This window comes from Aphidius gifuensis, linkage group LG5 (genome assembly GCF_014905175.1).
Source record: "Aphidius gifuensis isolate YNYX2018 linkage group LG5, ASM1490517v1, whole genome shotgun sequence".
Classification (NCBI taxonomy): Eukaryota; Metazoa; Arthropoda; class Insecta; order Hymenoptera; family Braconidae; genus Aphidius; species Aphidius gifuensis.
Window position 1 is genome coordinate 10,260,151 of NC_057792.1, and position 15,798 is coordinate 10,275,948.

General features: G+C 28.1%; 1 protein-coding gene across 1 annotated transcript; it reads right to left on the bottom strand.

The window, feature by feature from the left end:
- Window positions 1-4,939: 4,939 nt before the first annotated feature.
- On the bottom strand, window positions 4,940-6,050 carry LOC122856351. Its single transcript, XM_044158034.1, has 3 exons — window positions 5,711-6,050; window positions 5,391-5,567; window positions 4,940-5,154 (listed from the first exon to the last, which is right to left on the bottom strand). Exons 1-3 carry the CDS (start codon window positions 5,934-5,936, stop codon window positions 4,940-4,942), a joined length of 618 nt encoding a protein of 205 aa, XP_044013969.1. The 5' UTR covers window positions 5,937-6,050.
- Between the last annotated feature and the right edge of the window lie 9,748 nt (window positions 6,051-15,798).

Consider the following 15,798-nt stretch of genomic DNA (forward strand, 5'->3'; position numbering starts at 1 on the left):
GTTATATGATTTATTAAACCTTGTGCTTTTTTTTGAAAAATTTTAGGAACTGCTTTTATAATCAAGTCTTCCGGATATTTTGTATCATTATCATTACTTAAATTTCTGTAGTCAATATTATTGTTATTATTATTATTGAAAAATAAAAATCGTCTCAAAACTTCTTTATATTCATTCCACTTTTCTCCGTCATTTTTATTTGAATTTAAAATATTATGGAGTTGATTATCAAGGCGTGACGTCACATTTCCAGGTGTTTGAACAGTACCTACGTCATTGTTTGTATTTAATTTATTAACCGAGTCTTCAGGAATTAAAACCATTTTTCTTGCATGTTCCATTATTTAAAATATTTTGTAATTACAGCTGTAATTATTGGAGTAAGTAATAAAGATAACAAGGAGCCACCACCTGATTGATTAATTAAAATTTTTTTTTTTGTTTTTATATTTCCTGGAGAGGCCAGAGAACGTAGTATTGATTTATGTTTTTTTAATTTTTTTTTTTCTGTTTTTTTAATATTTATTGTACCTTTCAAAATATTTAATGAACATTCACCAATACAGCGAATAAGATTTTTGTCACTATGCTTTAAAATTGCTTGACGTTGTTTTGGATTAGCATATACTAATGCTTGTAGTAGAACACTATGTTTTTTATTAAACGGATTACACGTACCGACTGCCATTATATTCGTACAACTGGTATGTTATTAGATGACGTTATATTATTTATATCTTTTCGTGGAATGTAAACAAAATTATGTGTATCACTTGGAAAAACACATGTACGTACACGGAGATTTTCTGGGGTACTCTGTTTCAAATCAAGTAAAATATATCCATGAGGTACAGAGGTCGCTTCAAAATAAGCCTCTTGAAGAAAACGCGGATTCTCAGGGTATATTTGTCGTGCTAAAAAAAATACTTGCGGACGATCTCGAGGATTTTTAAATAAAACAATATAATGTGTATTTAAACTTATATCACGAAAGCCACGATGGAAAAGATTTTGCGATAATAATATAACTGATAATCCAAGATGATGACTTCCCTTTGTAAAAAGATCCATAATAACACTGGAAGAGCCGGACTCTCTCATGAGATCATCGATAATAACTAATTTTTTTTTTTTATTATTAAACTCTTTTAATTTTGGTAGACCCTCAACAAATTCAACTGTAGAAAATTCTTTAAAACTGTCTTGCCATTGCCTATAAAAAAAATAAACTTTATCAAATTTTACATCGGTGATATTTTCATTTAAAAATTTTTTTAACCAAGTAGTCTTACCGCAGCCTGATGCTCCAGCAAGAAGCATAGTAAACGGGAATTGACACACTAGAGACATTTTAACAACTGAGAAAAAATAAATAAATAATCGAGTTATATAGAAATCTGAAAAATAAAATGGTTGGTAAAATAATTTTTTATTACAAAACAATTTTTTTATTTTCGACAAAACAAATATTTTTTTATTCATCGGACAAATTTTTTTTTTTTCAATTTTTATTTTTATTTATCTTTATTAAAAAATTTTTTTATTTATGAAACAAAATTTTTATTTTTGACAATACAAATATTTTTTATTTATTACACAAAATTTTTAATTACATTTTCAAAAAATTTTTTTTTTATTACACACGTTGTCTTTTATACCCCAGAGGATATGTAATATTCTCGTAGTGATTAAGCTTAGGTCCTGTAACAGAAATCATTTTTTTATCAATATTAGAGTACACTTGTAGATCTCTTGTTCTACGGATAGAATTATATTCAATTTTAAAAGGATCTATTTCATGCTTAATTAATGATTTAACAGTATTAAAATTTATAAATTTTTGTGCTTCCAAGTCAAGCCGTACACCTTTCAATTTACAGACTTCTACTTGACCACCATCAGGTTTTTGTACAATAAAAGAATAAAATTTTGGCCCACCCGATATAAAAGATTTTATATATGAACCTTCTCCATACTCTTCTAGCTCATCAGTTAAATCTCCCAATTTACTTCCTGTAATTAATTTATCATTTTCATTTTTACATATTCTTATAATAGAGTCAGTATCTACATATAAAATTTGTTTACTATTTTCATGAATACAAGAATATAATTTTTCCCGAGCATACGCTGTCGTAAAAGCCGCCAATACAACGTTCGTTGTTTTTGTTAAAGGTTCTTCTTCATTAATTAATTTCCACGAAATTAAGACAGTTTCTTGATTTATTGGTTCGATAAATTGAATTAAATTTTTTTCGTTATCTACTATATCATAATATTCTTGTAAATCACTGCAAATTGTTTTACGCCATAAAGAACTTCTTTGTCCTAATTTACCATATAACGAATTGATCATATTTTTACTCAATGTACGGAGACCTGGATTAAAATCTATTTTTTCTTTATCAAGTTTAATATTTTCAGCTTGAAAATATTCCTCGATATATTGATCTTTATCAGATTCAGTTTTGACCCAAGATGGGTACCCACTGGCTTCTTGTTTTATTTTGAGAAAAGTATTTATTTATCCTGTAAATAAACCGACTTTATTAGTTTCTTTATTATTCATCGACATTTTATCGTAATGCCAAACTTCATATATTTTTTCTATGACATATCCTTTTGTTAAAGCAAGTTTTAGTTCTGACGACACCCAAGTACCGATTAAACTTCTCTCATCATTATTATGGTTACAAAAACCTGGCTCTATTGTATCAACACATGTACGACAGAGTGGAAAATAAAGTTTTTTATTTTTTGAACGTACAGGCAAAACAGGCATGTGTAAATCAGACGGTGCAAGTACACGACATTTTATTAATCCATCAATTTTTGATATATCATTATTTGGAAATTCTTTCTCGATATCGCGACCAGCATATACTTTAGGATGAGCTAATGGAAATGCAGATTGCTTAAGGACACTCGGATACAGGCTTGTGAAATCTACATACTGTATAGCCGGGTTGTACTGTATATGACTCGACGAAATTCTCCGTTCTACCACCAAAATAAGCATCACGTGGGTTCAATGCTGTGTAATAATTAGCATCAATAGAATCAACAAATTTTTTTACTTGAGGTACATCTTTTAACAATTTTTTAAATTCACATCCCCATTTTTCAATAACATCATAACCTTGATCTTCTAAATACTTTGTAATATTTTGCGTGCGTTCATAACGTTCATTCAAAGTTGTACCATCTTTTTGTACATGATCACGATTAAACATAAAACACTCAATACATCCATGCCACCAACAACCATGATACTGAAAAATGTTTTTTCGTCTTTCATTTATACCATCAACTCTAATTTTTTTTGGACCTATTTTGACTTCATGAGAGTTACCAGCATGTTGAATATTACTTGCTGTTGAATATGCTAACCATTCCAGCCACTGAAGAGCTTCTTTTGACTGATTGTCGCTTAATCTATAACCAGACCTGGGAACGATTCCGATTTTTTCTTTAGTAAGATAATTACGTTGAAAAACACGCATACATAATGAAGCACAAGTCAAAGCTTCACGGAATGGATTAACATTAGTAATTTTTAAGGTTAAATTTATAAATTTTAAACATGCCATACGTAAAACAATTACATCTAGAGTACAATAAAGTTTCAGTTCCTTTCTAAAATCAAATAATTCTCCAGAGTCTACTCTTTCTTTATACCACTTATCAAATTTGTCAGCTTCTTTTTTATTTTTCGCACGCACACCATACATATCTGGTGGTGGTACTTCGCCGATATAATTTTGATTTAATTCATTATTAAAAAAATGTGGAAAATAACCTTTTGAAATTTTTTCATCAAGACCAAACATACGAGGTAAAGCACTCAAAGGTGCTTGAAAAAAATTGAGTGAATCTATACATTTATTATTTTCAATTGACAAAACATTAATACTTGTACCAGTAATTATAGTACTAATTTTTCCTTCTAATTTACGATTAATTAATTCTTTTAAAACCCACTGACCATCATAATTTTTTTGATTATGAGCTAATACAATAATTTCACTATATTTATTTTTTATTCCAAATGAAAAATCAACAAATTTTTTACAGTGTCTTTCCCTTCAGCGATAAATTCGCGAGTAGTACATGAATCACATTTATTCTCGATCGGTATATTAGGCTCATCTAAATCACTTGTATCATTCATACATTTATCGCACACAAGATGAACTACTACATAATTAACCTCATGAATTTTATAAATTTTATTATGATTATTAACTGTTTTAGATTGCATTGTCTCAAAATCATAAAAAACATAAGCACAAAGATCTTTTTTCTTTTTAAAATTCATTTTACTTTTAAAATAACATAAATGTGATGGTGGTTGAAGTTCTTCACACGCAGAACAATAATAATATCCACATAAATGACGCGTATTTAAGTAAACTTTTCTAAAACATTTTTTACACTTTTTTATTGCCTCACACACTGAATGCTTTGAATTATAAGATTGAGCTGTCCTATGTTTGTCTAAACATTGTTGTCCATAAAAAGCCCGATCACAATCACGACACTCGATTAAATCTACATTTATCTCACACAAATTATTTAAACATCGGTCACAACGACCAGGACATGACAAATGCGTTTCAGCTGATGAATATCTTTTATCACAAATTAAACAATATTTTTTTGTACCATGCATAAAAGTTATTATATTATTTATTGGTTCATAATGATGACTATTTTCATAATATGGAATTGGTATATAATTTTGTCCTTCACGAATAAAACCCTCAACTAAATCTGTACCATCAAATATTAATTCATGTCCATTGATATTATGAGAAACATATTTATATATTTTTAAAACGCGTTTAATCGAACATGTTGCTAAATACATCTGAAATTGTCTCACTTGCTCTAACCCACATCCCTAAGGTGGAATAACAACACCAGATTTATTTATAAACTAAAGAGTCAATGTTTTTTGTAATTCATATCGAGCGTCACGAACTGCTTTTAATCTAGCCACGTCAAGTTTATTTGTCTCTAATTCAGATAATTTTACTACGATTGATCTTGGTAAACATAAATTATCTTTATTATTAATTATTAGTGTACCACGTCTCGATCTTTCACTTTTAGGCATTCCACATCCACCAACAATTCGTTTTAAAATTATAACTTTTATATTAAATGCAAAATTTTTAAAGAAAAAAAGTAAAATTAAAAAAAAAATAATTTAAAAAACAAAAAGTAAAATTAAAAAAGAAATCATTTTAAAAACAAAAAGCAAAATTAAAAAATAATAATTTTCTAAAACAAAAAAAAATTTGAAAAACAAAAAGTAAAATTAAAATAGAAATCATTTTAAGAACAAAAAGCAAAATTAAAAAATAATAATTTTCTAAAACACTTACATATCCAATTATCACTCGATGACGTAGAATCTGATCGTTCACGTTCTTTTTCTTTTTTCAATTCCTCAAGGTTTTTGAGACGTTGGATACGCCAACGCTCCTGAACAACCATCCTTCTAATCATTTTTCTTCTTATGATCTTTGCTTTTTTTTGCTGAATACGTAATTGTCGCTCACCTGTAAAATATATAAATTCACTGTTTTATTCTATTTTCACTTTTTTTAAATCCACTCTATTATTTTATTCCACTGTATTTATTTTCACTGTATTATTTTTACTTTTTTATTTCACTGTATTAATATATTATTTAAATACTTACGTAACATTTTTTTAATAAAGCTCCGATTATTGATAGCATTGGTACATCTTTTTAAAAAACCATATAAAATTTTTTTTACTGCATTATCTTTTGAAAGTATTTCATTTATGCGATCTTCATCGAGATCGTCTTTGAATATTTTTAAATCACCCTCAAAATCTTCAACTGATTCTGCTAAATTATCAATCGAAGTTATATATTTCATGATATAATATATTTCCTTCATACTACTTTTTAATTTTAAGTGACCACGTATTTTTTGAATTATCTTTGGACGTTTAAATGTATAGTTGCGCGTAACTTGTACGACTCCCGGTGATACGATTTTAAAAGATTTGGTTAAAAATTTTTCACATAAGTTGTTCATGTTAAAAGTGTTGAAGACGATGTGCAACTGACTCGAAAATTAGGATTAAAGATGTCGGAAAAGCACTCCCCACTTACGTTTTAGTTTTCTCTTTTTTTAAATAATTTTTTATCTTTTTTAAATAATTTTTTCTCTTTTTTTTTTTTAAATAATTTACCAGTTGCTATTTCGCATAATCTATTGTAACTTGAAATTTAAATTTTTGATATCTTCCAAAAAAGCTAATAAAGATCGTTGTTAAATATTTAATAGATCTATATTCTTTCTAAACACTCGGGGTACAATTTTAAATTGAATAATAGTGCTGCCAGACAATAAACAAAAAAGTTTTCTATTTAAAAAAAAAATTTTCTTTGGAAAAAATAAACTCAAACTAATTTTATATTCTAGCATTTTAATTTATACATTTTAAATAATCAAATGGACATTTTTTTTCTCGCATAATAGATCTTTAGACCCCTGTATTCACCCTGAATTTAAAAAAAAAATACGGCGCCAGCAGTAAACAGTTCCATTAAAAATAAATATAGTTGAAAAATACCAAGACAGTAAATAATTATTTTTCGAACAAAAAATATTGTAGTCAAAAGAAAAAATATATTTTTGTATAAAGAATAGAGAAGTTTCTATTTTCATTTGCATTTTTTCCTATACCTGCTTTTTTGGTTGCTCTCTTCCTATCCAGCTGTGACGCTCAGGTGTGTCATTGTAATATGTAAATATGCGCTATTTCATGCAAGTATGTCACTCAAATAATAATTGTAATAAATATTTCAAGTACAGGTGGCGGTAATTACGATAAAAATAGTATAAATAGAGCTGATAAATCATATTTCATGTTAGTTTATTAAAAGGGTACAATGTATCTATTTATAATTTTTTCTGTGTTAAGTGTTTCGGCTGCAAGTAAAAATGACTATACAGTCAAACAAATACAAACAGGTGCAGGATTATTTTACGATTATTTATACGATTTTAAATTTTCAATAAATAACTGGAAGATAATAACATTTATAGAATTAGATTGGTATATACAACAACAGCCATATTTAAATAATGACGTATTGCTGGCCGTAAATACATTAAAAGAGAGATGTACACATGTGATGCATTATACACTTAGCTTGTGTGGCTACACGATCCAAAGGCTAAGATCGGTACAATTAAAACTAATTTTTACAGAAGAATATGTACGTCAATGAAAAGCAATTTCCACGCAACCTGAAATAGAGAAAGATATAAAACAAAAGCGTGACGTATTTAATGATCGAAATACTTTTATAGGCAAGTCTTTTTTCACATCTTTGAGTGATGAAGAATCTAAATTATACAATAATAAAATTGATAACATGTTGAAGGAAAAAAAAAATTTTGTATCGGACCTTGAGAATCTTACGCATATATTACCAGCTGAAGTAGAACGATTTAAAAAAATTTTAATAGATTATTCAACTATAGGAAATTCAACACTTGGCTTGTTTTATATAACATATAAAGATTTTAATAAGTGGTTAGGTTATGATCGTGAGAAAGAAACACTTATATTGCTTTATTATCAAACAATTATCTATTTAGATGAGTTTGCTACTGTAGTAGATGGATATAATCATTTTTTAAAAGTTGTAATCGATTCCATTAATTTATCAAAGCTAAATATACTTCATCCTGAAATATTATCGTCAGAAAAATTAGAAGGCTCGCTTGAGTTTTTTGCAAAACATAGTGGTGAATTTAATTTACCTATGAATATAAGAGATGCAGTAGCTGGTCATTTGAGTAAAATATCACAAATTGATATAGGCTATGACAATGGTAGATTATTTGTTTTAATGAGAATTCCATTGACTGAAGATAAAATTTATCATATACATAAATTAAGATCGTATCCTATTGCTCAGCAATTAGGTAATAATACGATAGGATCAGCGTGGATAAAACCTAGAGCTAATTATTTGATTTTGTCATCAGATCAATCACAATATACACTTGTAAAAAATAAAATTGATTTACCTTTTTGTCAAGCAAGTGTAAATATACATATATGTGAATCATTATCATATCCGATGTATGAGAGCTCACATCAAGCTGGTTGTGAAATTTCTCTAATTACAAAAATTAATGAATCGCCTTTACTTAATTGTGACATTAAAATTTCTCGTCATTTTACGCCGTACTGGAAAAAATTAAGTAATGAAAGAGGATGGTTATATAGTTTACCAGGAGAACAAGAAATACATATACTGTGCGGAGACAAGAAAAAAAAAACTATTGTTATTCGTGGTGTTGGTATACTCCGGATCCAAGCAGGTTGCCACGCACGCATAAATTACGGAACAATTTTCGGTCAACAGGTAGTAAATATTGATACCATATATGAATTTAAAACTACAGCGACATTAAATGTTACAAAACTATTGCCTGGAATTGTTGATTTTACTATAGGAGAAACAAACTATTCATCAGCAAACCCAGCGGTATTGATTTATGATATATCTCTTAAAGAAATAAGAAAAGAGATATTAGATCAAAAAGAAAAAATAAATGAAAAAAATCTTTCAAAAAATATTATATTTAAAATTATTCTTGGTGAAATTATTATGGCTACAATATTAACCTCCATAATTTCATTTCCACCAATTGTAATTATTATAAAATTTTATCTTTCTTTAAAAAAGAAAAGTGTCATATAGATGTGAAGCCCGTCCCCACCTCAATATCTTATCCCTCTACTTATTAATTTCCCCACTATTCAATATCTAATTGTATAAAAGTCGATGTAATGATAGCTAAAATTAAAAGTTAACCATGGAGTCAACTAGTAATCTTCTTCTGTCACATTCAGTTGCGCTTAATAAGTCTAAAACGAAAAACCTACGTGTTGGATTTGGAGAAGATTATCGAATTAATATTCAAATCTGTGACAATACTTCAAGAAAAGGAATTTCGTTTGCAATATATAAGTGGAAAAATTTTTTGATAAACTAGAATTTATATTATCTTGGTACTCAGCTAGTGAAAAACAGACGACTTGAAAAATATTCTCCAATTAAATTGTGTAGACATTAAAATATTTTTAGTTATTCATACAAAACGAGGTCTGTTGTATTTGATCAGGGCTCTGGAAAAATAGCACTACATGAAGTGTCGATGAATGAAATTGTGAATAAATTACCGTGGGTTGATTGCTGCATAGAGAGTCTGGAAAATATTCCTGTAGACATTTACAATCATACAACAATATTGTATATGCATAAGACTATAGGAAAAGATAATCTTGATTTTCCAACATCTGATTTTTTAAAACAAATGTTATTAAAAAATTTCTACAAAATTTCTGACGATATTGAAAGTACATTAAAAACAAGTAAACTTTTGTCATATAAATTATTTTTATTTGAAGTAATATTATATAATTTCGATCGTTTATACATTGACATCGAAAGAGCTTTTACAAACCGTTGGTAATTAGTAATACTACATCATGTACGATTGGATTATTACGACGAATGGATACATTAATAAGGACTATACTTATATACCAAAAGAAATTGCTGTTGCTAGTGTAATTGGCAACGTTGTAAATCATTGGATTCTCACTCCGCCCTGTGAATATTCAGAACTACCTATGACTGTCAAAGTTGAAAATCAACGACGACTAAAAGAAATACATGGACTACATTGGTTTGATGGAGAGAGCGACATAGGAAGAGTACTTGATATTTTACGTTCAATTGCAAAACAAAGTAAATTATTTATTACATGTGGAGACGAGTCTGTAATGTATTTACAGAATCTTCTTGGTCGAGATATTATAAACGCTGAAAATATGAATGAATGGACTATATTTGTAGCAACAGAAACATCTAAATCTAAATGTATAATTCATAATAATTTACCATATCATGAGTGTGCACTTGCTAGACGGATAAAAAAATATTTTTTAAATAAAATGTCTTCAAATAAAAATTGTAGTGTTGACGAAACTGGTTAAATATTGTAAGAAAAGTATGTCGAACGGAAATGAATATTAAAAGAAAACACATGTTCAAATAAAAATAAATGTCAATAACCTATGTCTTAATTATTTTCCTATATTTCCCAGCTGCATACAAATGAGTCATACTTGAAATTTTGGTTAAAAATTGAATAATAAAATAATAAATTTAATATTATAAAAAAAAAAATTAAAAATAAAATAAAAATTACACCTGGGCTGACTCGAACGCTAGACCCTACGCTAGAAATATTAATATAACTTTTTATTGATTTGAAAAATTATCTGCGTCAATTCCGATTGTTAGTTTAAACATCAAAGAATAATATAAAAGTAAAAAAAAAATTTTTAACATTTTTATTCATGACAATATTGACAATTGAAAAAGTTGCTATGTCCCTGTATGATAATACACGGGTCTGACTCGTACACTTTAAATGCTCGTTATAAATTAATTTAAAATTATCTGCGTCAATTCCGATTGTTAGTTTAAATATCAAAGAATAATATAAAAGTAAAAAAAAATTTTTAACATTTTTATTCATGACAATATTGAGCATTGAACAAGGTTACGTTCCTGTAAAAACACGGAGCCTGACTTGAACACTAGCACTACAAACATGGCCGCCCTACACTAACACTTATTTGACACACGCATTCTCCATTCAAACTTTGCGACTCTTTTGCTGCCGCTGCAGCGCTATAAACATTTTACACTAACAAAACAAGACCCGCCCTACACTAACACTTGTTTGGCTCACACACATTCTCCATTCACACTTCTGCTGACACTTTTGCTTGCACTCTGCTTGCATCTATGCGCGCGCACACATCACAAAATAACATTTAAAAAAAAATATTTAAAATAAAAAATAATATTATTATTGATATATATACATACGTACATATATAAATAATAATATCAATAAATAAATAATAAAAAAAATTATTATAATAATAAATAATAATAATAATAATAATAATAATAAATAATAATAATAATAATAAAATAATAGGGGTAGTTTTTAAGGGTAGTTATTTTGAGGGTACTTTATCAGGGTAGTCGCGTATGGGCCCCGCGGAGTTTGTAGGTGCTCGAGGTGCTCGCCCATATCTCTCTTTTCTATTTAAATTAATAGGTCTTTATTCATTTGCTATTTTATTGCCACTGCCAACTTAACCTTTTTCTTTCATCTCTTTTCCGTTACTAAGGTCGTCATTTGTTCTTAACTAATTCTATTGTCTGTCTCTGTCTATCATAAGGGAGGAGGGAGCGATCAACTTCATATTCGTAATACTACCCTCCGCCGAATGAAGATTGTCGTCCCGACAATCCGTAACCTACAGCTCAAGAATATTCAACAATCTGATTGTATCAATCAAATCCTTGACCATTGGGGATTCCCGAGTTATCCTCAGATGTTGTTCAGTATTCACTCACGGTTCAGGGGAATACCCAATGTAAAAACCCTGAACGAACAACATTTACATCTCTATTTTATATCTACAGTCACTTTTTTCAGTCAAGAATATCTTCATTCAATTTATATCTTCTTTTATTGATTTATTCTTCTCCTAGATACCTGACGATTGGCTGTATTTATCACTGCGATTCAATTGTTCCTTCAAGTAATAATATCAACCTAAATAAATAAATTAAGAAAACCTAAAAAAATTTCAATAATTATAGTTATTATTATTTATTTATTTTCAAAGCGTCCCTTGAAAATAAATAACATCAACCGTTATTTTCACAGGTATTTTAATCTGTGGTGTACACCCATCAATAACTAAGTCACATCCTTGCCCTTACTCGAGCCAATGATAAGTATTTCTTATCAAAGGGACAACACGTCCGCTATGATTCCAAGGAATCATGCCCAGGCAGTGACCAAAATTTTTACCTAGGATTTATTTATTTATTTCTCAACCTCATTTCCTACCTGAAATAAGGAACCTCAGTCCCTCGAGGCCCTTTTTTTTTTTTTTTACATCGAGGGTCATTTTTTAAAATTCCCATCTTACTTTTACTTGAAGTAAGAACTTCTAATCTATATAATTTTTTTATTATTCATTTATTTATTTATTGTTCATTTTGATTACAAACATACTTTTATTTCATGTATGCATAAATTCTGTTTACATGTAAACTATTTTGTTCATTTTATTTTAATGATTCTTTTTATTTTCATCACAATTATTTGCATAGTGGCCCAATTTTTTGCATTTGAAACAAACAATTCCAGATTTATTTTTATCAATTTTTTCTCCATTTGTCTTGTTTTAATCACAATAATAATTATTTTTCAGAATAGTTCTTTTATATTTATGATGGTACTTATATTTGTTATTATTATAATTATTACTTTCTAGATTTGAATTATTTTCTCTCAATAACTGTATTATTTCTTCTCTCATTATTTTTCTTGATTCTTCTAGTTACTTTCTGATTAAATTTCTAAATGCATTAAATTTATCGTCGAATTCTTGTAAATTTTTTGCCATTTTAATTCAGATGTTTGTCACTTTTTCAATATTGATATAAATATTAATCACTTTTTTTTTTTTTTTATTAATCACGTTATTTTCTTTGTATTTTTATATTTGATATTAATTCTGTGAGCGTTTCACTATTTTAAAAATAAAATAGAATTCAATTCAAATAACTTAATGAATTTATATTTTTTATTTTATTATTTAATCCTTTCTTTCTAATATATTTTTAATTTTTCTTCTGACACTAATGTTACGTTTTAGGGTTAAAATAAATGATATCTCTCTTTTCTATTTAAATTAATAGGTCTTTATTCATTTGCTATTATATTGCCACTGCCAACTTAACTCTTTTCTCTCATCTCTTTTCCGTTACTAAGGTCGTCATTTGTTCTTAACTAATTCTATTGCTGTCTCTGTCTATCATAAGGGAGGAGGGAGCGATTAACTTCATATTCGTAACAATATTTATTTGTTTTGAGAGTCCTTATATACGTACAATGGGAGTAAAATTATTTTATTTTAAAAAACTGTGTCACATTTTCATAGAATTTTTGTCTTGGAAATATTTATGGGAAAATAAATAAAACATTATCGTCAAGATGTATTTTTTTTGTGAATAATAGGCAATATTATTTACAACTTTTATCATTTTACATTGTCTTGATTATTCACTGTGATGGAATTTTGGAAAAAAAAAGCTATTGAAAAAATTTCATCATTTGTTTACTTGACGGTTTTTATGTGCAGCAGTAATTCTAAACAAGTTTCATCTTGTAAATTTGACCTTCAGTTATTGAAGCATAACGAGATAAAAATATTGAGAAAATTTTAACTTTGTTTATTTGAAGGAAAATAAAAGTATTGTAAAGATATGTATACAGTATGTAAGAGAAAAACTTTTTATTTGTTTAGGACGAAAGATCCTCAAAGCATCATCGTAGCATGGCTATGTGACTGTATGTGTTTTTGTGTGTGTAGATGCACAATTTTACATGACAACATATATATTTTCTATTCTGGCTTCATATAATTTATGTTGGCTAGTGATACATAATTCCAACAAGCATCTCCAGGTATAATGAAATTAAAACATTGCAAACGTTTTATCTCTTCGCACAAACTTCGCGTAGTAAACAGTTTTACATATCCGATTGTCAGGATTATAAGTCATTTCGACTGACTATGCACAGTTTTTGAAAAATGTTTCCCATGAAAAACAAACTTCCTATTTTCATCCTAATGATCCCCACCTATCCCTTATTTTGGGATATATAAGCCAAATAAAACTGCGAAAATATCAAATCAATTTCGAACTTGCTGAAAACTGTGAACCAGGAGCTATAAAAAAAACTTAAACAAGATGATTCACGAATTTTATAACAATGAAGTTAGTAATATATCAACATTTTGAATTATTTATTACTATTTATAAATTTATTAATTTATGTATTCAATTTATTTATTAATGTATTTTCAATTTGTTAATTTATTATTTTTTTTGATTTTTAGTTGGAACGACTTTACACTCAAAGTGCACCACTGATTGTTATTGATTGATTGATTGATTGATTGATTGATTGATTGATTGATTGATTAATGTTTTATTGTCTAAATTTTAAACAAAATTTTGAATGATTACAATTAGAGTTTTTAAGTGTATTAAGAAAGCTATTTTTGTGAGTGTGTAAGTATAAAATAGTGTATGTTTATTGCATATAATTGATTATTAAGATTTCCATATAATGTTGTTGTTTTCTGAAAATGTTACAATATTAAGTTTAGTTTGAGGTCTATATATGATTTCCAGAGAGTGAATTTTTGGCAGTGCATTGAGTAAAGATGAATGACTTTACTTTGCTGCATGACAGATTATTTTTAAGTGATTGAATGATTGTATTGTGCGAGTGAGTGTGTTCGTAATAGATAATGCATGATTTTATTGTCGTATATTGTTGTGTGTAGGTTGACTTACAGAGAGAATTTTATTGGAATGGTTGATGATTGATGATGTAAATGATTAAGACAGCATAGTTAAGGTAGTTTGAAGAGAGTCCAATTTGAGAAAGTGTATTTAAAAGTTGTTTTACCTCAACTATGCTGAATGACAGGCTATTTTTTGGTATTAGAGTGAATAAATTGTTTGCGTAAGTGTAAATGTCTATGTGTGTGTGTTTGTGATGTTGATTGGCCGCTGACACATGGTAAATGTTGATGCTATGGTGGTACCGCCAGTGGTCAGAGCCACAAGCTAGCATCCATGTTGTTCTATCTAGATGGCGGTGTCGTCAGATGCTCATAATTATTATTAGGATAAAATGATAACCTCCAAATTTCCACGATGATCTTATACACACTTTTGATTGATTAATTAAAGATTTGCGTAACTTCGCCAGCAGTAGCTTTTTATAACCACTTGAAGTACGCAAAAAAACGCTTTGATATGCCTAAAAGTATGAATGCCTGAGGGCAGATTACTGCAGAAATTTGTATGAGAGTAGGATGTTAAAGAATTTACGTGTACTATACTCACAGTTCAGATTGAGAGAGAGTATCGAGAAAATGAGCGTTCTGGAGTTTTGTATGATTTAAAAATGGGAGAGGCTAATTCAAAAATGGTAATATTCTAATTTTTTTTTATGCATAATTATCATTATTATATTTGTTTTATATTTGTTTTAATAAATATCGTTTTTCAGATTGAATATAACCTTTTATCGATACATAGCTTAATAAATTTATCAAGATTGATAAAGTATTATTGTCAGTACTTTTTATATTTGAATTGAAAAATTTTTTCTAAATCATTAAACATGTCTAATAGAACTCCAATCTCAACTATTTTGTCAGGTAAAATTTGAACGTTTATAATTTTTTTTTTATTTGGTTTTTATAAAATACAATTTTCATTCATTGTATTACAGACTACTGGAATAATGGTCACATTTTTCCAGAAGACAACGATTCACCAGTGGCACTTGATGAGTTGCAGTATGATGTGACTCTGGATCGTAATATATATATATATATTAACATTATTTATAAATTTACTCCTTGATAGGATTATGATAGAATCTTCATATGGTGTTTGAACTTGCCTTACATTTGTCACGTTAAATAAGTTATCAAATTCAATCTTTTCGATTGGGATCGTAGCAGGATATAGTGTTATCCCAACAGTGTTTATTTCTGCATATAATTTGTCCATGTTGCCTGTTGGAGATGAAAAGAATC

Coding starts and splice junctions, on each gene's coding strand:
- LOC122856351 (XM_044158034.1), bottom strand. CDS start 5,936: ATGAAGGAAATATATTATATCATGAAATATATAACTTCGATTGATAAT. Junction 5,568..5,710: donor CTTTATTAAAAAAATGTTAC/GTAAGTATTTAA, acceptor TATATTTTACAG/GTGAGCGACAATTACGTATT. Junction 5,155..5,390: donor ATCGAGTGATAATTGGATAT/GTAAGTGTTTTA, acceptor TTAATATAAAAG/TTATAATTTTAAAACGAATT.